General features: G+C 40.5%; 3 protein-coding genes and 1 long non-coding RNA gene across 6 annotated transcripts in view; 2 read left to right on the top strand and 2 right to left on the bottom strand.

Annotated features, from left to right (window-relative positions):
* Positions 1 to 3,801: 3,801 nt before the first annotated feature.
* On the bottom strand, positions 3,802 to 6,647 carry pigc (phosphatidylinositol glycan anchor biosynthesis, class C). The gene is made up of 3 exons (XM_083940123.1): positions 6,566 to 6,647; positions 4,861 to 5,092; positions 3,802 to 4,746 (listed from the first exon to the last, which is right to left on the bottom strand). The coding sequence occupies exons 2-3, from the start codon at positions 5,086 to 5,088 to the stop codon at positions 4,090 to 4,092; spliced, it is 885 nt and encodes a 294-aa protein (XP_083796249.1). The 5' UTR covers positions 5,089 to 5,092; positions 6,566 to 6,647; the 3' UTR covers positions 3,802 to 4,089.
* A 754-nt stretch (positions 6,648 to 7,401) lies between these two features.
* On the top strand, positions 7,402 to 8,201 carry LOC310966427. Its single transcript, XR_014593839.1, has 4 exons — positions 7,402 to 7,532; positions 7,636 to 7,711; positions 7,856 to 7,929; positions 8,022 to 8,201. It is a non-coding gene; the product is annotated as an uncharacterized lncRNA (long non-coding RNA).
* Positions 8,202 to 8,336: 135 nt separating this feature from the next.
* tmed5 (transmembrane p24 trafficking protein 5) lies at positions 8,337 to 15,052 on the bottom strand. The gene is made up of 4 exons (XM_083940124.1): positions 14,304 to 15,052; positions 12,800 to 12,897; positions 12,540 to 12,720; positions 8,337 to 11,184 (listed from the first exon to the last, which is right to left on the bottom strand). The coding sequence occupies exons 1-4, from the start codon at positions 14,490 to 14,492 to the stop codon at positions 10,966 to 10,968; spliced, it is 687 nt and encodes a 228-aa protein (XP_083796250.1). The 5' UTR covers positions 14,493 to 15,052; the 3' UTR covers positions 8,337 to 10,965.
* Positions 15,053 to 17,650: 2,598 nt separating this feature from the next.
* suco (SUN domain containing ossification factor) overlaps positions 17,651 to 25,596 on the top strand; it is a 41,163-nt gene continuing 33,217 nt past the window's right edge. For all 3 annotated transcript variants that reach the window (XM_083940115.1, XM_083940114.1, XM_083940116.1), the window contains exon 1: positions 17,651 to 17,895. In XM_083940115.1, the coding sequence (XP_083796241.1) occupies positions 17,843 to 17,895 (53 nt within the window). In that variant the 5' untranslated portion in view covers positions 17,651 to 17,842. The remainder of the gene's footprint in view (positions 17,896 to 25,596) is intronic.

Below are 25,596 nucleotides of genomic sequence, written 5' to 3'. Positions count from 1 at the left end.
TGTACTCCTCAGAATGTGTGGGTGTATTTTTTTATTTTATTTTAAATATAGCTCTCAATGAATATATACATAATTAACCTTTAATATGCTTGAATTGTTGTTGTTGTAGAGTGTTTATAACATAATGGTGATGATTTGGCGGTGATGGTTCAAGGGGGTCCCTGTGAGTTTTTGTCTGGGGCCCCAACAGACCCTGGACTCGCCTTTGATCATAATATTGTGTATTGTATATTTTATTCCCACTTGTCTGACACGTTAATGAAGTAAAACAGCCCCAAACCTGAAAATTGAGCAGTGCATTGCTGACATAGAGATGTTTGGGGCCCCTCGGTGTGGCTCTCATACTCAGTTATTTGTTGCATTTTCTAAATCGACGGAGGAACAGTCGGTTGCAGCCGCGCGGTCTATGACGCGCTGTTACCGCGACGGTTGGATCAGTGCGGATCTCTGAGGAGGGGGGAGGCCGCGCACTCACAGCCGGGCAGCTCCACTGAACCGCGGGTTAAAGTCGGGCTTCATCCGCGGCGAAATGGCGCCGCCTCAGCAGGGAAAAGCAACTGCAAAGCCCGCAGTTACATTTCGTACCAAGCCGGGGAGAGGAGAGGTGAAGGTATGACCCCTAGCGTCCACTGTCTACACACTGCTGTTACTGTACGTGTCTATTTAAACACACACACACACACACACACACACACACACATACACACACCATCCCATAATTCTGCGTTCAGGTGGTGCATTTCTTATAAACTGTTGTAGTTTAATTTATAAAAATATGTTTATTGAAGTGCAAAGTCAAAACATTTGCATTTGTGTTCAAATAAAAACAAAAATAAACAAAAACGAAACAATTCCAGAACCGTTTAAACACGTGACTCGGGTTAAATGACGGTGAACTCGTGACGGGGCAGATTAATGCGGCTCTCTGCGCTGCTCAGGGGTTTTAAGCGGGACAATGGACCTGAGATCACAACGTTACACAACCTGAGATCACAACGTTACACAACCTGAGATCACAACAGGTGGTTTCAATCAGCTGTGGAGTGACGTCACCGGCCAGGGTGCGCCCGTGGGTGCGTGCGTGCTCTGCGAAAAGGTTTTATTGGCACTCTGACTGGGAAAAGCATGAATACTGTGTTTATTACAAAGCAAAATAAGCTAATTTCAAACTTCTTCACAAAATCTGTCCCTCATTTCAAATTTGTTTTATATTTTTTTAGTTTACTTTGTTATTGTACTTTTATTGTTCTCTCTGTTTGTCCCCCTTTTCTTTATGACTGCCCATTAATGTTTGATCATTTAGTTTTTTTCACATATTGGAATCTAAACTGAAAAAAAACTAAACTAAAAACCTAAAAAATGCACGGACGTGGACAGCTCCTGTGTTTCTTGCTGATGAAATTTTAAACCATCTGTTTTTTTTTAATGTAATGTCACAATTCAGTTTTGGTTTTATATCTTTCCCCCTGTCAACATATCATACTCTATCAATTCAATTTTCAATTCAATTTTATTTATAGTGCCAAATCATAACCAAAGTTATCTCAGGACACTTTACAGAGTAGGTAAAGACCACACTCTGTGACTTATATATGATTTACAGAGACCCAACAATTCCCCCGTAGAGTACGGTGGCAACAAAAACCTTCACTATAACAGACAGGAACGTCAGACAGACCCAGCTCTGTGGAGGACGCACATCTGTCTGCACCGGTTGAATCCTATAGTTCATTTTTTCATTTTATTTGGTAAATATTTTATTCACGAACAAAACTTTTCAGCCTCCAAACCAACATTTTCTCATTTATTTAATTTAATTTAATTCCCTTAATAAATCCCTGGCCTTAGAATACATTTGTTTTTTTACTATGAACTATAAATAATGAAAATATATTTGATATACCCCCTGGCATTTAATATAATTTATTATAACAGATTATTACATACATCTATGTATTAACATGACTGTGTATTTATTTTAAATGAGATCCTTGCTGTATTTATTTTTTCTATTCATTGTGTTTTCAATGTGAAAAAATCTCATGTGTTGTGTTATATGTTAGTGTTTGACTCTTTCTATATAAATTGAATATTTAAATACATTTTTTTTTTTAAAAAGCGTCCATGGTTGACAGTCCTGACTCTCGCAGGAGCAGCACTGCAGCAGTGCCCTTTATGAGGATCAACAGGAGTGGGTTACACTGGACTTGGTGAAAATAAATGGTTTGAGGTGCTTTTTGAACACAGGCAGGGACGGGGCAGGGCGGACATGGAGTGGTAGGCTCTTCCAGAGTGTGGGAGCGTTGACAGAGAAAGCCCTGTCCCCAAAAGTCTGCAACCTGGTGTGGGGGGTGGCCAGCAGGTCCTTTCACAGAGGACCACAGGGAGCGTGACTGATTGTAGGGGTGGAGGAGATCTGAGATCTGATGTGTTACGGTGAGAGTCCATGGACAGATCTGTAGGTGAGCAGGAGGATCTTGTAGGCGATGTGTGACTTGACTGGCAACCAGTGGAGCTGGTGGAGAATGGGAGTGATATGCTGCCAGGGCTTCGTGTGGGTTCAAACCCCGGCAGCTGAGTTCTGAACATACTGCAGTCTGCTAAGGGCCTTGGTGGGCGGTCCAGACAGGACGCCATTGCAGTAGTCCAAACGGGAGGTGATGAAGGCACGGGTGAGTGTCCTGGTTGCTGAAGGTGTGAGTGAAGGCCGGAGTCGTGAGATGCTTCTGAGGTGGTAGAAGGCCAACTTGGTGACATTTAATTTATTAACAGAAATTAAAACTCATTATTGTCATTGAATCAGACAAGCAACTTCTGTTGATAGTTTAAAGAAACATCTAAAAAAATAACTATTTTATATGACTTTTAATAATTCCACCAATTTCCAACTCCACTGTTATAATTTGATATTTATTGTTTATTTCTGATAGTTATTTATGGCTTTTTCAAAATGTTTCTATCAAACAATAATTATTACTAGCAGTATCATACGTTTATTTTTTTACTATCGTGTAGTTTTCACTGTCCTGTTTTTAATCCCTGTGTTATTGATTTGTTTCTTTTGTCAAGCACTTTGAGCTGAATTTTATACTATGAAAGCTTTTATTTAAATAAGTTAAAGTTGATTTCATTGTTATTAATATTAGAGGTACTGCACACTTGAACATGTTCACTTGTACCCATTTTTTGAGCTGTAAACTAAATTATACAACTGCACTGTGATGTTAACGCTGACATTTATCACCAGATTCATACAAATCAGCATTTCATGGGTTGAAAATGGCTCGACGCACCATCTTTTGTTCTAAATAAGCCCTAACCTTGCAAGTCCAACGAGTTAGAGTCGATCGAGTGGAACTTCTCTGTCATCACATTTAATAATGTTAACAAACTCTGATCATTTTTCTAAATTATGCAGTGGACTTGGGCTCAGACCTGTGGCCAAAGTTACACTTTAACTTTTGACTCTAAAGTGACCCTTATACAAAACACAACTTAAAAATGTCATACATATTTTCTCAGTCACACATTTACCGTTATAGGATTGAGATGAAATGAGCCTCATGTACCACTGACAAAGCATCTGAAGCTACTATTTAACTATTGTTGCAATACACATCTACTGTAGTAGGAGTATTTTATTAAATCATTTACACAGAGATTTCATTTTTTATTTTTTTAATTGAAAAACCCTTTAAAAAAAATCCTAATTCTTACAACAACGGTTTATTGTGCCCTGTCCCTTCATACACGGCACCAACAACCATAAAAACCTCACACGGATTATTAAAACATCACTGATATCAAATTGCGTGTCCAGTATTGTAAGTCAACATCACATAATAGTTCATACCTTAAATAAAAGTCTGAGGTTATAAGACAATAGCAGCTTGAACGTTAAAAACATCTTCATGTTCTCTGTCAGACTATAACAAGCTGAGATTAGCCGAGTTAACATTTTTCAGTTTGGATGTGCAGCATTAGCAAAATACTGCAGACAGACATTCAATTAATTCATGTAAAATTCTCATTTGGCTTAAACACCTTAAATGTCAGGTCCGTACCACGTGCTCCTCTTGGTTCGGTCCATCAGTGAAGGAAGATGCTGAGGTCCTCGTTGATCTCAGCCTCATCCCAGGGTCCCTGAATGTTGTCCTTGTGCCTCTGCAGTCTGACCAGCAGCAGGGGACAGAGTAACGTAACGCTCCCTAAGGCCAGGGCTAAGAGCACGGCTCCCCCTGGCCACTGGGAACCCAAACCCCCCACCCCTCCGATGCACATTCCCACACACACCCCAGAGAATTGGCTAGGGGCGTTTTCCCTCAACCTGTGCAGCAGACAGGGCCACAGGGCAAATACCAGCAGGGCACAGCTGAGCATGGCGAAGGTGTGCAGAGCCCCCGGCAACCTGGAGGCTAAACACACTGAGGCGAACAGGGCTGCGTTTAAGGAGAAGCTGCCAGGAGGTGAGGGCTGGGCGTAGGGGAACGACACCAGGTGGGCCAGCAGCATCAAAGCAGACATGGCATATACTGTGTCAGTACTCACGGACTCGGTTAGTGTCTTTAGAATTGGAGAGAAGCCAAAGGTGAAGGAAAGAAAAATAGTGGCACTCTGTAAGTCAGCCAGACGGGTCCGGGGCTCACAGATCGAGTCGACTTGAGACGCCAAGGCTTGGTGCAGTCCATAACCCAGCAGGGCGCAGACAAGGCTGGTCCCCAACAGCGTCTCAGGGGACAGCAGACCCTGTGAGGGAAGTGGAAGTGGATTAATTATGCGTTTAATATTACACACCGTTCTATACATGAAAGACACAGCGTGCTCTACCAGGACCATATACTGTACTTTGGAGCGCTTTACCTGCTCCATGTAGAGCCAGAGCGTGATAAAAATGGCCACACAGGATAGCTGCTCTCCGACGAAGCCTGCCTCCTTCACCACAGCCCAGTAGCGGTACTGCCGGATGCCCTCATTCCTCCGTAATTCCTCCAAGAAGCGCTGGTCCACATAGTTGTCAGGGAACGGTTGGCGCTCCCACAGCACTTTCCGCCAGGGTACAGCTGGACCCGGGGCACAGTCTGGCCCCATCACCCTGAAAAAAGACACACACGTACACAAAGTCAACATTGATCAATTCAAAAAAGCCTTACTGGCATGAGTGTTGAAGAAAAATGTTAACAAAGCTAAAGTACGTATTAAATAATTATATTTTACACAAGATAACAAATACATTTTAATTTAAACATTGTATAGAGATGTCCTTGATTTAAGACGTTCAATCATCTAAAAGCACCAGTTTAGATCTTTACCACAGACATGCACATGAGATTCTTATTAATAAACGATTCAGCATGAAAAATGCATTAATAAACGACTGATTAACCAAAACATCTTAGGACAAAACAGCCGATTAAACATCTAAGAGGAGGAGGCCCACACTTTTAATACCATGGGCTATACTATGTTTATTAGCATGTGCAATATAATTCTATTACATCATGTTATGTCATTAGCACTTTACTCCTCAAACACTTTTTATGTTTCACCTTTTTTATGCGCTTTTGTTGTCTTGTTTTTGTAATTGTTACTGCAGTCTGGAACAATTTCAATTTCCTCAGGGATTATTACAATTCTATCTCATCTTCTAATTATGTTATGTTATTATTGACCTAACAACATGATAACATAAATATCATGTTATTAAGTTAATATGAAATATTTGTTAGAGATGAGATTGTTATGTGTGTATCGCGACAGTCAAGAAGAAGAAGAAGAATTACTTTATTTATCCCGCAACGGGGAAATTGAATTATTTCACCCTTATTATTAATCATGTTACACACACAGGCCCGAAATACACACACATGTACAAACAGGACCTATACATGCATTAAGAAGAGATGTTAGAGCGAGGGGGCTGCCAGTGACCGGCGCCCCGAGCAGTTGGGGGTTCGGTGCCTTGCTAAATAGCACCTCGGCAGTGCCCAGGTTAATGGTGCAAATTGATTTTTCTGCCCACATATTTCCATAAATATGATCCGTATAAACTCAGAGTATTATATATTTTCATAAAAACCTCTAAAATCCATATATTTAAGTTGATACCCTTTCACGTTTGATTCCTGTTGCAGTGAATATGAACAGTGAATCCATTATAAAGGTCTATAGACCTTTTCAACAGAATCCCATTGCTAGGCAACAGCCTCGGTGCTTGGTAACTTCCTGTCAGTTGATGTCATTCACAGCAACAGGAAATAAACTAGGACACATTAAGAATGTTTGAAAAAGGTAGTAAGACCTTTGTGTTGCGACATTTTTCATCATTTCTGTGTAGACTTTTTTTTAAACGTAAGCTTGGAAGTTAATTATTGCATTAATTATTTGTGTTTTTGACAGTTTTCCCGGTTGACCGGTGCTGCTAGCATGAAACTATCGGTACTTCCTGCTTTGACGCGACAATAAAACCTATCGTGCCGCAGGTCCGCGTGTGTTTGTCAACACTGACACGTCATCTGTCGTACAATCTCCACAAATATATATATATAAAAAAGTGTTTCCCACCTACCTGAGAAGAGATTTTAATCACAGTCGATGCTTCATTCACAGCATCTGAATCTCATCCTGTCATTCTTCTTCGTCGTTCTCATTCTTCTTCTTCTTCGGTTGTTTTTTTCTTCTTCTGGCGGATCAACATCGGGCGCATAGCACCTCCTACCGCACCGAGCAGGTAGTGCAGGATCTAACTTATATTCATTTGTAGGTAATAAAATATCAGGTGTTTATTATTATTATTATTAATATGGAGATGTAGTTGATACAAGATACATTAATATGTAGAATAAATATGCTGAAATTGATTTATAACTTTATGAAGTAATAAGTGGTGATTAATATATCATAAATTATAATTATTAAAAATACTATAAATGACTACTTATTATGGAGAAGTGGTGGGATTTAATACATTATTCTGCTTCCCACTCCCAACATGTGATTCAAGTTATTTTTGTATGTCTTTCAATTTTTTTCTACAAGCATTTTGCTTTATAATTATTGTTATTGGCTTTTGTTTTGGGGTTTTAAGGTTTTTTTTTTTTTGGCAGACAGGAAATGGGGTGAGAGAGGAGGGGGGGGGGGCAGCAAAAGGTCGCAGGTCAGAGTCAAACCCGCGGGCGCTGCCTCGAGGTCCTTCAGCCTCTTTACATGGGGCGTCTGCTCTAACCACCAGCCGCCCCGGTTTTCAGTTTTTAATTTTATTTACATATTTGAAATAAACATTTCAATGAATCTATTAAGAACCCTTATTACTTAAAATAGATGACATATAAACAATTATAAAAATATTGAGTGAAGAGAATGAAGATGCTTGTATATATGTACACCTGTTTCAACTTCCATGTTAACACCCGTAAACTTCATACTGATAGCTTTGTCTTTTTCTTTGACGAGGTGTCTGTGTTGAACATACGCTGCCCTTTCTCTGCTGACATTTTAAGACCGGCCAACCCACAGACCAACAGTCCAGCAAAAAGGTAAATTACAGAATAATCTCACAGTGCCGAAGGTTTGTGTCGCTTTTAAATCCATTTACCCTCCGATACTCATCGATAACCTCACCTGTATTCTGTCAAATAGCATAGCGACTTGGGCAGCCAGTAAACCCATCAGATTCGGCATGGTGTCAAAGGAACCGCAAACAACAACCAACAAGGTAAAATCTACCATCACAAAGAAAGCTCGATTGGGAACGGATCTGATATCATTACGACACTTATTTCTAACAAGGGCTCTTTACCGATCAACACAGTTGTTGCCTTTCTGCTATGTGATGCGTCTATCCTACTTTTGATTGTAGCTGAGAGGATCATGCTACAACAAAGACAGTGTTTCCAGAAGGACCGGATCATCCACACAGCGTCTGATGGGCCGGTAAGTGTCACACGCCAAAGTGTAATAGTGTGAGGATGAGTCATAGTGGTGGAGTCCAAAACAAGCCCAATAACCACTTCCTCTCCTTTCAGTTCTCCTGGGCTGCATCCGCTGTGCATGTCAGGGGTCTCAGGTGCTGCACTAAAGGAGTGTCTGCTCATCAGATCTCTGCACCTGCAGAAGAAGACACCAGCTCGTCGTGCAGCAAAAATGATTTAGTCACCGCTGTTTCATCTGAGCGGCTGCATGCTTGAAGAAGCCCTGGCATTTCCTACAGGTATAACAGATCGATATGTCGTCTCCGTACGCGGCACCATTCTTTGTTTTGGCTCAGCAGTGACACAACAGAACACAGAAGTCAAAAATGTATTATCGTTTAATTTATACACATATACAACTACAGGACATTAGTTGAATAAATATCTTGTAACGTCACATTTCCTCTTCCCCCACTGCTCCACCGTCGGGGTGGTAAAAAATACTTTTCAAAAGGAGGTTTGGCTCTTGACATAGAAACTTTAATAACCTCCTACTCAGCAACTTAGAAATATTTGTAGTCTTTTATTTCCATAGAACTTTGAAGCACTTTAAAATGAATCATAAACAGCAACTTCATATTACTAATCCTGTGAATGTTCTCAAGCAATTTCAGTCAAAAGCAGAGGTGAAACGTCTTCCTAGACAAAAACCAAAGTCCAGTAGCTTCTGAGTGAAATTGCTTTGGGGATACATATTACTAATCCATCACTTATAAGATTTATAGAATCTCATTGTAAACGAAACCACAGTGAGATCAGGTGGGCAGAGAAATAATGGATGGTGAGGCAGAGGATTTCTTACAACCGTACACATCCTATATGTTATTGCAGGGACTCACGATACGTACATACTGTTTGGCAAAACGGGATAATTTTAAAACAGTCAGATTGCTCAACGTTTGGTTTTACAGAACTTCCAAAATAAGGCAGTTGAATCACAAAGGCATGAACTCACCGTATGATCTTTGTCTTACAGCACAGGGCAAACTCTGAAGATGGCAACATGAGGTTTCCAGCAGGGTAGTGAGTAACCAAGTTTCGCCTGCTGCGCTCAGAGATAACAATAAAACAAATCCTCTCAGCAACCGTAATCTCAAGCCACAGAAGTGTCTTAATACTGCATAAGCGACCAATGAGATAAAAACGTCTTAACCAGCTCCTTCACTCACTTTATGGAGGGCCACGATTATCTTTAAAAAAAAACACTTTGGGGCCCATAATGTAAAATTATGCTCTAAGAATATTAAGATGAAAAATATGTTGTTCTGTGGCGTTAGAAGCAGTGCAATGATCATATTTTAGTTTGTGATGATGGCTGATAAAATATGAATATCAAACGAAATACACAGATTCAAGCATTTAAAATGAATGCTGACGTAGCCGAGGCAGTGAGTGGCTCGTGCATATTAAACTGAGAAGTGCACGCATGTCGTAGTGGTAATGACCTTCCAGGTGTATATAAATAGATGTCACCACTAGAGAGAGACAGACAGGCCGAACATCTTCACACAGTAAGTGGCTGTAAGCAGACACCTGCCAGCAGCAGCGGGGCTTCACAGAGGAGGTTAGTGGAGCTGGCTGCCATTTAGACCAGGAGTCCACGAGTTATGGCGATGAGAGTAGGGCAGTAGTCATTAAAGGATTTGGAGAGGGCCCTTTTCCTTTTCTCCTACACCATCAACCCAGAGAACAGCATTAGCAGCGTGGCCCTTCCTAAAAACCTGACTTTTCTGTATTGGCGTGAAAGTGTGACTTTCTAGAAACAACATAAATCTCCATGGCCACGGGAGAAATACTCAAAGGCCTCACAAACTGCCAAAAGGCTGACAGCTAGATACAAACCACTAAGTAGCCTTACAACAAACAAAAGGTACGTTTTTGAGAGCTAAAGAGAGATTTTACTGATTTAAATCTAGTTCAGTGCCATGGCAGTGTGGGCAGAAGAAAGGCCTTTGGCTTCTCTCTGTGGTCGCAGTGCACGGAGCACGAGAGGTCCGCTGAGATCGGCCAGAGCATCGCAATCTGTTGGCATTTTGGTAGTTTCATTACGCGTGGATCGGCTCTGTCGCCATGCTAATCCAGTGAAAAACTAAAAATAGTAGTTAGACATATGACAGAGGAAGGAGAACTAAACATTTAGCTTCTGAAATAATCAATGAAGATGCTTTTACTGGTGTGTAAATGCGCAGAGCGGGGACACAGACACACATGCCTGATGAAAAATGAAGCTGTCAGCTGCAGCAGCGGACAGCAGCTCTGCTAAATGTGTAGGACATAATTAATATTCTCCTTAATGATGTATTATATCATCCATCCGCAACCCATCTGCTGTTAATCAGATATTATTTTTTATGGACCCATCACTGCCATGACACAGAGCTGCTTTGAAATTGGTAAAGTATCCCTTTAACTACTATAAGGGGAAGACTTGCCGACTGACTGATTGCACTTCCCACTCTTATTTGGCAGAAATAAATCTAATTCTTCAGACACCATATCATTTCTTCATCATTCTTATCTCAAATAAAAAGAGGTCCAAAGAAAAGAGGACATTTTTGCAACCGGCCACTGGCCTGGTAACTTTAGGCTCCGTTAGAAAAATAGTCGCATCGTAAACATGCTTGTTAGGCCACTTTCTGTGCAGAATTACAGCCACTAAGGAGGACTATAAACTAATATATGAGTCTTAAAGGGAGACTAAGAGACTGTTTCTGTAGTAAAGAGACTGATTTTGCAGTAGAGGGGCGTATGGTTAGTTCCAGGGGACTCCCTTTGTCCCCCACACTCCAGTGAACTGAGGACCAGAGCAAGAACAGAGGTGACTTTGTTATTAAGAATGTCAAAATGTCTGTTTGTTTGTGTATGAATGCGTGCTTGTGTGTGTAGATGACATGTTAAAAGTCACAAGCCAGGAGATCTGATGAAAAAAAGTCCCAAAGGTATCCGTGGGCAAGTGCGTTAGTTTCTCTCTCTCTCTGTCCTCCTGTTCGAGGCGGCGTTATGTACGAGTTTTCCTTTTATCTTCAAACAGTGAGCGGACAAGGTAGACCTGAACGGCCGATATCAGCATCATAACAATGAGATTGACGACCGACCAAAAGTTGACCCTGTCATAGTTACTCTCCTGGAGGTTTCTGTCGCGGGCCTCGAACGCCCGCAGCACCGTTTGGATCTGCCCACTTTTGCCCAGCCGAGCCTTCACGTTGTTGATGGTGTCCTGGAGGAGAGGAGACACACAAGTCAGAAGACTTTCAACTACATTTCACTCTTACGTATGTGACGCCAAACTAAAAGGACGCACGTACAATATGAAGCAGAGTGATCAAAATGAGAGTTTGGATCTCTGGAGGCAGTTTTGAGTTTGTACACAAGTCAGGTGTGTTCCTTCTTCCACGAGGAAAACATCTTCCTGCACTGCTGGAAAACTCATTTCCTGTTTTTTTAAGTGAGGCCTATGTGACTTCTGACACAAATTAAAGGCAGTTCCTGCAGTGGTGCAAGCTATTGTGGTGCAAGCCGAGACAATGGCCCTCAGCCAATAGGTGAGAGTTCATGACTGTCTATTCTTGTGACATTCTCCTTGTGACTTTGCAAGTATACGGGTTTTTCCATGTGCCCACACCAGTCTGCTTTTAGCCGCGCCAACATACGTTTCCCCCAGTGACTCACACCAGTGGGTAGCCGCGCTGCACTGCAAAGGTCCTGCTTGATAGCAGCCACCTGTGATGGTCTGCTCACCTGAGATGTGTCTTTGGCTGTTAAACTCATGCATGTCTGTGCTGGAGACTAGAGAGAACGCTAAGGAAAGTTAAGTTTCACTCCAGTTCCCTATCAGACTGATTTCTCTTTAAGCCACATTAAAGCTTTAAGTTACTGCCAAAGGAACCTTTAACTGTTGTTGTTGATTCACATCAAAAGCTTTTCACTTGTGAACCAATGGGATACTTTTATTGTGAAGAAATGATAGGAAATAGCAGAGCTTCATAAACAGTTAACTATTCTTCACTAAAACTAAGTCTTATCAACCAGATAGGGACACATTCTGAACTCTTCAGTCCTTTGATCGGTTAGAAATACTGAAAGGAAGAATGGTACAAACAGAAACAGCCACATTGACTGAAAACAGCCAGTTCTGCCTGATTTGAGAACAGCACACCTGCGACACATCATCAAGGTAAACAACTTTACCCTGCTAAAACACACCATGTCAGCGCGGCTCAGCAGGATCACCCCCCTCCCCTGCCGTGGAAAAACTCCTTTATGTAGTAGACTGTGTGCTATTTTGTTGGCAGCCTGTTGGGTCACTTTGCACCCCCCATGTCATCCTGTGAGCTTAGGTGGCAGTGACAATTATCTCAATGGCAGACAACAGAGGGACAAAGTCTGAAACATCGATGAGGGAATTAAAAATGAATAAAATACAATTTGAATCGGTTTTAACTTCTCACTGGTTCCATTCCCACACAAACAAAGCTATTATACAACGGCTCTGCAATGTGTTGCATGTCAAATTGAATCATTTCGGAATCATATGACCGTATGTGGTCTTTCTCAGACCGGCTGCACCCTCACCATGATGTCTTCCAGCTTCATGTCCAGCATGTCTGTTCCATGGACATACTCCTTCCAGTCTTCTGCGTCCTCCTCTGCATCCATGTTGTCCAGGATCAACTCGAAGAAGATTAGCTTCTCGGAGACGGAGCTGAACGTGTTGTCGAAGCAGAACATGTAGTCCCCATCCTCAGTCTCAACGCTGGAGGAAGGCACAGGCAGTGAGAGCTTGCTCATGTGTCTGTCAGTAATGAATATCCCGTAGATAAACTCTAACTTACGTGTGCACTCCATCTGACTTGTGGTAGTCACTGAACAGCACTTGGCCAGAAGGAGAGGAGATGAAGAAATCTACATCGAGACCTGCACCATCTAATACCTGTGGACAGTAGAGGACATTCACACGTGTGAAGTAAAAGCGGACAGAGAAAGTTTGAGAAAACTGCAAGTTCGTGTGGGTTGATATTTTCTCCAGTTGCAGCACTTAATTCATTTCTATATTCATATATTAAAGGGGACATATTATGCTAAATTCCATGTTCATACTTGTATTTGAGGCGTCTATTAGAACATGTAAATGTGAAGGACGGGAGTAACTCGAGCTCTGGTACTGTAGGTGGCGCTCCATCAACATACAGCTGGTCGGACTACAACGTTTTCTTTACAGTTCACCTTTGTCAAAACCACAAGTGGCCGACTTTTGGACAGAATAACGACAGAAACAGGTCTTTTTTGGTAGTGATGTTACTTGACATGGCGAAGTCCACCTTTGGTTTGACACTCATGCTGTTGTTTTCAGCGCCGTTGCCTCCTGGTTTCTTCTATTTTCAGGTCAAAAGCCACTGCCGCGGAGTGGGGAGGGGAGTTTTATAATACTCCTGTTATGCTGTTAACATACATTAATACCTTTGGTACTAAAGGACTTCTGTAAACAGGGGTATGAAAAGTCAGATGTTACCCAGGGTACGGTTTTTACATGCTGTTTGAGAAACCGGAGTATTTCCTTAATCTGACGGTCTTCCACCTCTAAATCTGCACCATTATTGTAGCCGGGGAACGGCTGTAACGGCACTGTAGTGGCTCTTTCCAGCTGTATACATAGTGTGTGTATGTGTGTGTGTGTGTGTGTGTGTGTGTGTGTGTAGTTGTGACGTCACAACTGTGCAGAAGTACTGACGGCTCGTTCAAAGCCAGTTTCTGAATACGGCTGTGTTCATTTCTCTGTGGATTGAGTGTTTGATACTTTTAAATAACACCTAGGGCTGCTTTTAAATACATAAAGACATGGAAATCTAACTTCTTATTTCTTTTAGGACCTAATATAGGACCTTTAAATGTGAGGAATGCTTGTTATTGTCCTCTCAAGGTTTTCTTTACTCGCAGCTGGAAGCGATGGTGTCCTCATTGGTAGACACTACAACAGATAAATCTCATGCTTGGGATAATGGCAACTCCCTGCTAGAGCTGCTAGAAAGTCAAACTGTGAGATGAATTCAGTGTTTTACCGGCATAACAGGTTCTCAACAATATGAAAAAGAGGCGTGAGCTGCTGCCTCTTTAGCTCAATAGAAAAATACAAATACAGATGTGTGTGTGTGTGATTTGAATTACTGTTAAGTGAGGGCAACAGCAGAGCAGCAAACGTGGAAAGTAACCATTATGAAAGGGGCGTCATCAACAAGTGTAATGGTATGTCAATGTTGACTGTCGCTTTGGGGTTATCGTGTGTGTGTGTGTGTGTGTGTGTGTGTGGTTATATATAAATATATATATATACATAATAACCTGATATTCAATCTCCAGAGAGGCTTCTTTCTTCATGGTCTGGTAGAAACACTCCTTGCGACCAGCGGGCAGAGTGAACGTGAAGTCGCTGTCCAGAGACTGGGAGAAGGACGCCAGCGCCACAAACCTCCCCGAGACCAGAGCGACAAACACGGACAGGACACACAGCGTCCCCCGGCTCACCTCCATGGTTCAAGCCTGCGTGTCTTAAAAGTCTAAAAAGAGCCAAAACACACGGTGTTACGGCGGCAAACCACTGTTGGTGAGTGAGCAGCAGCTCCGTCGGTATGTTCGCCCCAAACTTCACTTCTGTTGAACTGTTCTCGGGCTGCCGAGAGCTCAGGACCCCGCCGGTCCAAAATACAAACAACAAAACACTGTTTTGGTCATTATTATAAACAATGTCGGGTCAGTTCATTTATACAGTCTATGGGTCAGTTCAGTAGTCTTTTTTTACGCTATAATATTTTTTTTAATCGTATCGATAATTCGATAAACATTAGATTCACATTTAAAAAAAGTACAGGCATATTTTCAGGGCGCTTCTCGAATTGCACTCTGGGATATGTAGTTATTTAGTCCATGTGCGGTAAACAGAAAAATAACAATCTTTGTTTTAATAACAAAAGTGTGAGTTTCCAATATATAATACACGTATATAACAGTATATAATTGATATATAAACGTATAAATATGTGTTTTTTTGTGGTTCAAGATGATATTTTATAGATTCAACCTTGACAACAAGGCTGTGGTCAAAACAAGTCAAGTCAAGTCACTTTATTTATATAGCACATTTAAATACAACAGGAGTTGACCCAAAGCGCTTTACATTAGAAGAAATCAGGTTTGGGCAGGACAGTAGATAAAAGGAGCCTGGGAATACACAGGTCTTGACAAAACAATGCATAAAATAAGTAAAAAGAAAACAAAACTGCATTCTGCACCGCTACACCTTGTTGTAAATAGTTAACTGTTATATGTGCATATTGGTGCTATTCGTTATTTGTTATAACAATTAAAAGTTATTGTTATTCTTCTCACTCCTTTCTGAGCTGTAATGAAAAAAATGCTGGCTATATGATTTTCATTAATTTTCAATATTGTTTAGAATGACTTATTGTTTGAGTGTTTAGATTTTTTATTTCTAATTTATGTCTTTACTTGTTCGGAACATATAAACAAATACAAGCACTAAAATATCTATTATTATATGTTTCCTGTATATATTGGTGCTATTTGTTGCATGTGTATTTTATCCTATTTGTGTTATTTATATGTTGTTTTTTTCTATCCCCTTGCTGCAACAATGTAAATGTCTCCCCTTTGAGACATTTAAAGACTATATTATCTTTTAAACAAGCACAATGATGCTTTAATTTCAATGACTTTGAGATTCCTAATTAAAGTTTCTGTCCCATTAATTAAAACCTGACAGCTGCTACAAGTACAGATCATTTGACATACTATATTAGATAAAAAAAATTTTTTTTATCTATGCAGCATCCAGCATGTTTAATAATGAATGTTTGATTTGAAATACCTTTTTAGGACTTTTAAAAATATATATATATATATGACATGACATCTATGACATTTTGCATTGAGGTTTGGGGAAACACATACAGAACAAATAATAATTATATGTTTTATTGCAAAAATGCCTTTAAGAATCATCAGTGATAAAACTTTCTGTGAGCAAACCAACCCACTATTTAGTCGCTTGAACATTTTGAAATTCAATTCAATTTTATTTATAGTGCCGAATCATAACAAAAGTTATCTCAGGACACTTTACAGAGTAGGTAAAGACCACACTCTATGACTTATTTATGATTCACATAGACCCATCTGGAATAACTGTCCTGAAAACATTAAACTATGCTGTATAGTCGACTTTAAAATACTTTATAAGACTGACATAATTTCTTGTTACAGTATGGAAAATTAAGTTTAATGTTGTACTATTCTTTATATTGTTGTGATCAGATATGTAAGTGTACTGATAACTTTTAAATGTGTGTGATCTGACCCTTTTTGTATTTTTTTTATTAATCTTTAAGGTAAAAGGTGTAGGGCTATATAAGCTTTGGCTTCAACCTACACCCTCTCGGTTATATAAGCATGATATATACCGAAATAAATAAATTAATCCATTATATATTTTCATTAGACGAAGGTGTTGAGGAAAAAAGAACTGTTAGAGGGATTAACATCTGGAATAACTGTCCTGAAAATATTAAACTATGCTGAACTCTAGTCGGCTTTAAAAGACTTTATAAGACTGATATAATTTCTCGTTACAGTGTGGAAAATTAAGTTTGATGTTGTACTATTCTTTATTTTGTTGTGATCAGAAATTTAAGTGTACTGATAACTTTCAAATGTCTGTGATCTGATCCTTTTGCATTTTTCTATTAATCTTTAAGGTAAAGGGTGTAGGGGTATATAAGCTTTGGCTTCAACCTACACCCTCTCGGTTATACAAGCTTGATATATATACCGAAATAAATCAATTCATCCATTATATAATTTCATTAGACGAAGGTGTTGAGGAAAAAAGAACTGTTTGAGGGATTAACATCTGGAATAACTGTCCTGAAAATATTAAACTATGCTGAACTCTAGTCGGCTTTAAAATACTTTATAAGACTGACAGAATTTCTCGTTTCAGTATGGAAAATTAAGTTTGATGTTGTACCAATTTGTACTATTCTTTATTTTGTTGTGATCAGAAATTCAAGTGTACTGATTACTTTCAAATGTGTGTGATTTGATCCTTTTTTATTAATCTTTAAGGTAAATTGGGTAGGGCTAGATAAGCTTTGGCTTCAACCTACACCCTCTCGGATATATAAGCTTGATATATTACGAAATAAATAGATTAATCCATTATATATTTTCATTAGAAGAAGGTGTTGAGGCAAAAAGAACACCGTGTTCACATTCCTCACCCCCCATAAACACACACTCACACACACACACTCACACACATGCCTCATTAAGGGATGTGGTCCTTTACATATATTACCTCCACGAAAACAAAGATATCCGCATGAGTCATGTCTGTTGAGAGGTTTTGCATCAGACGGTTGAGCAACACCTTTAAATATTGCGTGCTTTTTAGTGATTTGCTTATCAAGAGAGAGGTGACGCGTCCAGCTCCACAGCCACCAACTCATCCTCCACTGAGAGGGGGCGGGGCGTTGTCATACACACGGTGTTGCCACGTCTCCTCTGATTGGTCAATAAATCCACATCTCTGATCTGATTGGTCGGCCGTGAAGCGGGGGTTGAACTTACCAACCGCTAGCTCCCCGACAACATCAGTAGCTGTGAAAGCTCGATTAAGGAGCGGACGCCGGAGTCCTCACAATGAAAATTTAGCAGGAGACAGTGGTTTGTTTGTTTGTTAATAACGCGGTTCTTCTGCCAACGACAACAACAACAACCAAATCTTGTCTTCGGTGTATTTTTGTAGCCGTGAGAGATTAGAAAAACCCCACAAGAGCGAGGATGTTGGTCCCCGCTGGAAGATAATGAAGAGGCTGCGCGTTTTGTTGGTGTGCCTCATTGTAGCTCTCCTGTGCTGGTAAGCCTCAATTTCACTGTTTTAACCGACGCGTCAGACAAATGACAATCGTATCAATGTGTCAGCTATGGTTCACGGTAGTTATACTGCCCGTCACATTTGCTTTGCGTGGTTTTCTTTTGCCGCATTTGATCCGTCGGTCATCAGTGCTGAGTGACATGAACCCTCCCCGCCGCTGCACAGCTAACACGGTCAGCTAGTTACTGTGTGATGCGATGTGATGGTCGGGTCACCTGCGAGTTCACCAAGAAGGAGATCATTTGCATGGTTTTGTAGATACGTGTGACATAAATTGGGGATAAAGTTTGCTGTTTTTAAAGCGATTTTCAGTGGGTTAGTTAGTAGATAGTAGCCAGCTGTTGAATAGCAGCATGGCTAAGCTAAGCTAATCTAAACCAGTGAACCAGCGGCTGGTGAAATAACATCAGATAATCATCTTTTAGTCCCACAATGGGGACATTTACAGTGTTACAGCAGCAGAAGGCGATAGGGAAATAACACAAGCATCAGTAACAGATAGAGAATACAAAATGTACACATTAAAAACAAAGTAACAGCTAAAAGAAGTCAAGAAAAAAGGCAAGTGACAGAAAAACACAACTAGAAAATTCTGCTAGCTGTCCTGATACTTTGTTCACATCCCCATGCTAAGGTCAAAAGTAGTGATATAGCAGTTGGCTAGCAAGGCAAAGCAAGGGTATTTGAATAGCACAATTCAACAATAATGTCATTCAAAGTGCTTTACATAAAGCAATAAAAGCACTCGGGGGAAAGCATAAAACATAATCTATTTAAAACGCATAAAAGGCCATTTAAAACATATATTAAAGATTGTTACAGAAGTTACATGGCAGTCGACTCAAAAGCAGCTGCAAACAGAAAAGTCTTGATATAGTAGATATATTCACAATAGTGGTTAAAAGGCTGTAGTAGTACATGATAGACCAGCAGAAGTGTCCAGTCCTGCTACTGGAGGGCTACTGTCCTGCATATTTGAGGTTTGTCTCTGCTCCAACACACCTGAGTCCAATGTTATCACTTTAAACTGTTCTTTGTGCAGCTGAAGTTTGGTAACGAGCAGCATTAGACTCAGGTGTGTTACAGCAGGGAGAAACCTAAAACATGCAGGGGCAGGACTGGACTCCCCCTGTAATAAAGTCACAGTCAAGAAATCTGTCCAGGTGCAGGATGTGATGGTAATAACACTATATATCACAGTATCGGTATCATAACAGTATGTTTTCTGGTAATTTCATGAATGAATAGCATTGTCTTAAGCCTAGTTTAGTATACTTGACAAATGTAAAGTAGCCTTCTTACTCATTTTATGAAGAACTTTAGTGCAAAATGAACAGTCTAAAGTGAAATTAGAGACTACAAATATAATGTTTACAGTCATACACTGACTATGTTGACATGAAGGCACACAAATTTTGTAATGTGATGTAGAAACAAAACAAAACTTTTAAATTGATATCCCCTCAAAAGGTTTTCTGAGAAATTTGTATGTGTTATTATCAATTTAGACGACGTAATTGTGTGTCACGATATCTCGATAAATTATTTTATCACGATACGAATCCATTGAAAAAAGATAAACTATCATAAATAATTATCGACTAGCTCTAGTCCAAACTGATGTTATACTTTTACTTGTTCTGGGACAAAGTTTTCAATAAAGAATGACTCAATTTAATCATATGAAACCAAACAAGCGTTTATCTGTATTTATGGGGAAAAATGCATTATATATTGTTAGCCTAATAAATAAATGACTAAAACTGTAATCAGTGGTAGTCAAACCGACAATGGATTACGTTTATGTGAGTGGATCAATAAGTGTAGATGCACACAGGATAAATAAGATCTACTGCAAACCCTGAGGAAGGAGAGTTTATAGTCTGTATAAAGGGGGAAACGCAGTGTAAAATGAATATGCAAATGTCTTTATAGTTGTGCAGATGTAACAGATCCATTATTATTCAACAATGTAAATAAATTGCCCTTTAAAACATGGCGTGTGCAGATACTCTCCAGAGTATGTGCGCCTGAAGGAGACATCTGGTAGATTAACACGTCTCACAAATTTGTTTAATCTCAGAGGCACGGAGCAGGTAACAATACGCAGGGGTTGTGAAATGGGATTAGCGGGCTAGCACCTTTATCCAGACTGGTGACTCTGGACCAGCATACATGTCAGTGTGTGTGTGTGACCTGCAGACTGTTTCTCTGCGGTTCTGGTCATTTCTATGTGATGATAACTAAGTCACCATCATATTTCTGATGTAGATGTTAATAAATGGCTGAAAAGTAAACATGAGACACATTTGGTGGATTCAGAAAGTAAAACTTAACAGATCAAATTCAGATGATGTAATACTCTTCCTCCAGCGTGAAGTCACTTTGAAGAAATGATACCTAACAGTGTAACCAGAGCAGAGCCAATAATGGTTCTGTTGCTGGTTCTGGTAACACACAGCATAATGATAATATCAATTTCTTTCTTATTATTTTTTGGCAGTTTTCAAGCCTATATTAGACAGGACAGACAGGAAATGGGTTGAGAGAGAGAGAGAGGAGAAGACATGCAGCAAAGGGCCACTGCCCCGAGGACATTTAGCCTCTTTACATGGGGCAACTGATCTAACCACTGAGCCACAGGTCGCCCCAATTATATCCATTTCATTCATACTTCCTGATCATTATAGTTTAAAACCACCAGTGCTTTTTTCTCTTTCTTATTTCCTCATAGCATTGGAAACATATTTTAACGCTCATATTTTCTTAAGCATAACAAGGACAAGCCTTATATGATGCCGTCCTCAATCGGAAAATACTTCCCCCAGTACACACACAGGTATATTACATTCATAGTATTCACGTTTTTCAAAAGAGATGCAAGCTGTTTTAAAGTAACTCTAAATATTTGATCAGACACCAGCTCAATGAATTAGCATCCTCTCCTCTGTTCATAGCTGTTGCCATAGATTTGATTATTTCAAAAGGGTTCAGGTTCTGTTCAGATAAGATTTAACAAACTATTTTTTTAACACTACAGATAGCAAACAAAGTAGAAAGACACATAAGAACAATGAAAATACAGCAGCAAGGCTCTCCGTGAGACAGGGATACTGACTGAGAGATCAGCACGTTTGTCGTCAGTCGTTTAGATTCGACAAATGTCCAAGGGAACATTCAATTATTAGACACAGCCTTCCCCGGTAACAGCTAAACTTGATCACATCCTTGCATGTCAGGCGTGTGCTTGCTTACTGCAACGTTTCACTTTCCCACAAACTAACTAATGACCCTGCACACGGAAACACTTCATTACTGATGCAAACGCTTTTTAGCATGCTGCTGTCAGCGTCTCACCCCTCTGTGCCAGCTCTCACACATCCCAGTGGGAACGGAGGAACGGGGAATGCAGTCCTTGCAATAATCCACAGGTTTCCAAGGCAGCAGTAATTGTATGGCAGAAAGGGGCTCTGTGTTGGGAGGCTGTCGTCTAAAGGGTTGCGGAGGGGGGCATCATTCTGTGTGCGTCACGCTGCCGGAGTCAGCAACTGCGGGGTCTCACTGTGTGTACGTGGTGCTGTTTACATCAGCATCCCTGGAGAAAGTGTGCATGGGAACTTTAGTATTTTTGCGAAGCTGCACATTTCCTGCCAGGTAGATTGTCAGTAATGATAGCGTACCGCATGCATATTTTCTCCCCATTAGGCTTTAAACACTAGTGTCTTGTGGTTGCCTGAGCATGCCATGTTAGCACTCCTCTCTGTGGTCTCAGACTGTCTCTCAGACAATTGGCCTTTCTGCTAATCATATATTCTGTACAACTACAGGAGGCAAAATAAACAATTTGATTGCGATCATTGCATTTTTACTGGAGCATGCTATAGAGACATAGTTGCATATCTTGTCGTCTGTGTTCTGTATCATAGGCTCATTAGTTTCACAGCCATTTGAAGATTAACGTTATTATGTAACGTGATTAACACTGAGATAACTCTGCAGCCAACCGAGGACTTTATATTATATTCCATTGAGCAAAACAAAACTAGCAAAGCATTACCTTTCTTTTGAGCCTGAGCCGGTAAATAAACTAGTACACCAGGTGCTGTTGAATTTTACATGTGCTGACTCACCTCAATATTGTATAATTTAGCGTTTGTGCGGTTGATAAGCCCTTTATGTAATTAAATGACTTATGTGCAATTTTAAATGGCTCTAGGGTAGTGCTGTGTGTTTTTGCTTGAGCTCATTATACCCAAAGATGTGTTGTGATCTTTGTGTATATTTCAACAGTAGTCCAGTAACAGAACACCACAGGGTTTAGCTTGTCCAACCGGTTTCCTTCCCTAGGTCATCTATAGGATGAGACCATCTATAGGGGCTTTAACGCACCCTCTGATGCCAGTTAAGGCTTCCTCAATCAGCAGCTCTTGAGCAAGCTTGTGTAAGGACCACTGTTTTGCAGAGCAAACATTTTTGACTATAAAAAGTTGCCCACAGTGAGTTAGCTGGTTAGTGGAGCTTATCAAATATAGCATCAGATAAATTCCCCTTCACTACACACACACACACACACACACACACACACACACACACACACACACACACACACACACACACACACACACACACACACACACACACACACACACACACACACACACACACACACACACACACACACACACACACACACACACACACACACACACACACACACACACACACACACACACACACACACACAAACGCACAAACACACACACACGTCTGTGAATAAGCAAAGGTTTAAAAATATTCCCTCACTGTGTGCTCCTCTGTCTCCAAGGTTTCCTCTAAAACTTGCTCAGGCAATGTGAGCACAATGCAAAGAATGAAACCTGGGTAAAGCAACAGGGCCCCCTCGTAAAAAGAACTGTGCGTTCTGACCACACTGTAAAAGTTCCCTTTTTAGGGGCAGTTGTTGCATAAGCAGATCTGCCTTGCGATGCCCGCATGTGTAAGGGACCCGGGAGACTCGGTGTGTTTACATGACACATGACAGTCTGTGGTTTACACGTAGTTTGAAAACCTGATTATAGTCAGATTAAGGCAATACTCCAGTTTGCATATTAAACCTAGATTACTCCTTCAGTACCTTTGGACATGCATACTTAAAACCTTATCACCTCCTAGCTGTACATTTCAACCAGCTGCCTTGTTGTAACTTTTCTGGTCCTGTGTTGTCGTGTAAGTCTATGTGTGTATGTGTGTCATCGTGTGTGCTTGTCTTTCCTCTTAACTTTGCCTTCATTTGACTGCTCCTTTTGTTGTTCTAGTATCCTGCTGGATTCCTTGTGAGTGCACTGTGATCTAATGGTGAGGGAGTTTCTCAAATATGAAGGTGTATTTTCCGAGTGTTTACCCCATGTTAGCTATTTTTACAGCATGTTGCACATTCTGACTTGATGTTGAGTAATGGGGCAGTCAGGGGGTCATGATCAGTAGATGATCTAACCTAATTGGTAATCAGATGCATTGCCAAGTCATGTTGAGTATGGTTCTATATATTCATTTGTGTATTTTGAAGGGCATTGTTCGTATTCATTCATAACGACTTGCTGATGTCTTTACTGTCTTGATACTTAGTTATGCATAAGCGCCCACAAACTCTACTGTCACACAATGCAGGTCATATGCATGTGTGGACACAGATGCACAGATGAGACTTAACATGATTTCATGTGTCGGACCAAATGTGTGTCTGCTACAAACTCATTGTTTTATCTTGCAGTGTATAATAATCTCAAGGAAAAACCTTTATTAACCCACACTTATACAGTGAGGAGCTTGGAGTCTATGCATGTTACAGTTTGTTACTACAGGATTATCTGGTGTTCTTATCCTTTTGTTGACTTTCTGTGCAAAGATGCAACACACCTGACCTGTCAACTGAATGGTATGTAAGGTAATCTCGTCTATTATCATAGGAATTTAAAACATCGATTCACTAATACGAATGGAATTTGATATGTTTTTAAAGCAAGACAAAAAGCCACGAGGGTTTCTGTCCGAGCAAACATGACATTTCACCTACAACAGCAGAGTTTTCCTCTTCAGCAAGAAAACTAGTGTCCACTCCTCCCGGGTGCCCCTGTTCAACTAATTTAATCAAAGCCGAGCAGATAATGTGTCTCTGTGTGCTGAAACAACCAGTCAATCAATGACTTGATCAGTAGAAAGTTACTTTTTCTCAAACTCTGTCTGAGGGGAGGATCTAGGCATACCTGGGCCTTTATTATGGGTTATAGCGGCTTACTCTACTGTCAGGAGTACACAGTAGGGGTGGGAATCACAGGGTACTCACAAAATGATGCTGTAAAGTGAATATAGTTGTAGCTCTGTGCCTTTTCAAAACACACTGACTGTAACTTGTGTGCTGTCATTTCAAAGTAAAATTACGCATATATATTTACAGGAAACTAACAAAACTAATAAATGAATGCAAAAAAATACACATTTCTGTCTTTTATTAAGAGTAAAATGTAAGCGCCAGTGTATTGATGATGTATTGCAAGAGGAAGTAATAGCTGTGTAGATATTTTGTCTCTCCCATAGTACGTAGAATATAAAAACATGTCGTTCCATGGCGTTATTTTATAGATTTACAATTATTACTGTTCCATAATCTTTATCTGCAACTGTGTTTTGCCCAGTTAAAGAGTTTGCTTTGGATTATTTATCATTGTGTAAAAGTTATAACCATTAGTAAGAAGGGTGTACAGTTAATAGGGGTCCACTCTCAGTGCACTCACAGCTTGCCCCGACTGGAACATTATTATATATTTTGCTACCTATTGAATAATTACAGCGAACTATGTAGCAGTGTTGTGTTGTATGAAAAAGTCACATCATACAGGAAATGAAAACCGGTATACCACCCAGCACTAGCCTGATCTATTATGTGTTTATTGATTAGTAAATGGGTTGCAATCAAATCCTCTAAATGAGACAACTTCCACGTGTCAGCTGGACGCTTTACACCTTGTAAATCTGGACTATCGGCTTAGAGAGTGGAGGCTCAGTAACTGAGTCCATCTTTCTGTTGTTGTAGCGGTGTTTAGCACTGCGGGCTGGCAGCTCTAGTTTTATGTGAGGAGACAGAGCTGGACTGGCACTCCAGAGCACACTATTGTTCCTGCCCACTGGCCATGGAGACTGCTGAGCTGCACACTGAGCCCTCTTGCCTGCCGGCCTTCCTGTCTCCCATCTGCGTGTCTCTCTGTATGTTAATGCGTTACGCTGGCAGGTTTTAATAACATGAGAAATATGAAGTAGTCAGAGTGAGCCAAGTTATGAGGTAGATCCAGTGTTAGGCGAAATGAGTGCACCAAGGTATCTGAGGTGAGCGCTTAGCAGTGGGGCTGGGGGATCGGAAAAACATCAGAACCGTATTGCAATAATTTACCTAGATAACGATAATGAACATATGAAGCTTCTAGTTTGTGTGGTTTTTGCGGTGTGCGCTAATCTTGGTTTTACAATATAGTTTAGTCAGGCTGCAATTTGTTTTGACTTCTCATAACTGTGGTAAACAGAAGGAGAGAGGGTACGATAAGTCGAAGCCAGACTGTATCGGCCTGTTTTGTCTATGTTTACAGGGTTCACACGGGGGCTGTAAATCCTTGAAAACACCACATTCCAATT

Source organism: Echiichthys vipera (assembly GCF_963691815.1).
Source record: "Echiichthys vipera genome assembly, chromosome: 3".
Taxonomy (NCBI): Eukaryota; Metazoa; Chordata; class Actinopteri; order Perciformes; family Trachinidae; genus Echiichthys; species Echiichthys vipera.
Note: the sequence above shows the minus strand (reverse complement) of the source record. Positions and strands in the feature narration are given on the sequence as shown.

Bases quoted from the DNA above. Each gene is read 5' to 3' on its own strand.
- tmed5 (XM_083940124.1), bottom strand. From the start codon at position 14,492: ATGGAGGTGAGCCGGGGGACGCTGTGTGTCCTGTCCGTGTTTGTCGCT. The intron at 12,721-12,799 runs GTAAGTTAGAGT...GCCTTCCTCCAG, and splicing joins AAGTCAGATGGAGTGCACAC to CGTTGAGACTGAGGATGGGG. The intron at 11,185-12,539 runs GTGAGGGTGCAG...CCTCTCCTCCAG, and splicing joins TGAAGCTGGAAGACATCATG to GACACCATCAACAACGTGAA.
- pigc (XM_083940123.1), bottom strand. From the start codon at position 5,088: ATGGGGCCAGACTGTGCCCCGGGTCCAGCTGTACCCTGGCGGAAAGTG. The intron at 4,747-4,860 runs GTAAAGCGCTCC...CTTCCCTCACAG, and splicing joins TCTGGCTCTACATGGAGCAG to GGTCTGCTGTCCCCTGAGAC.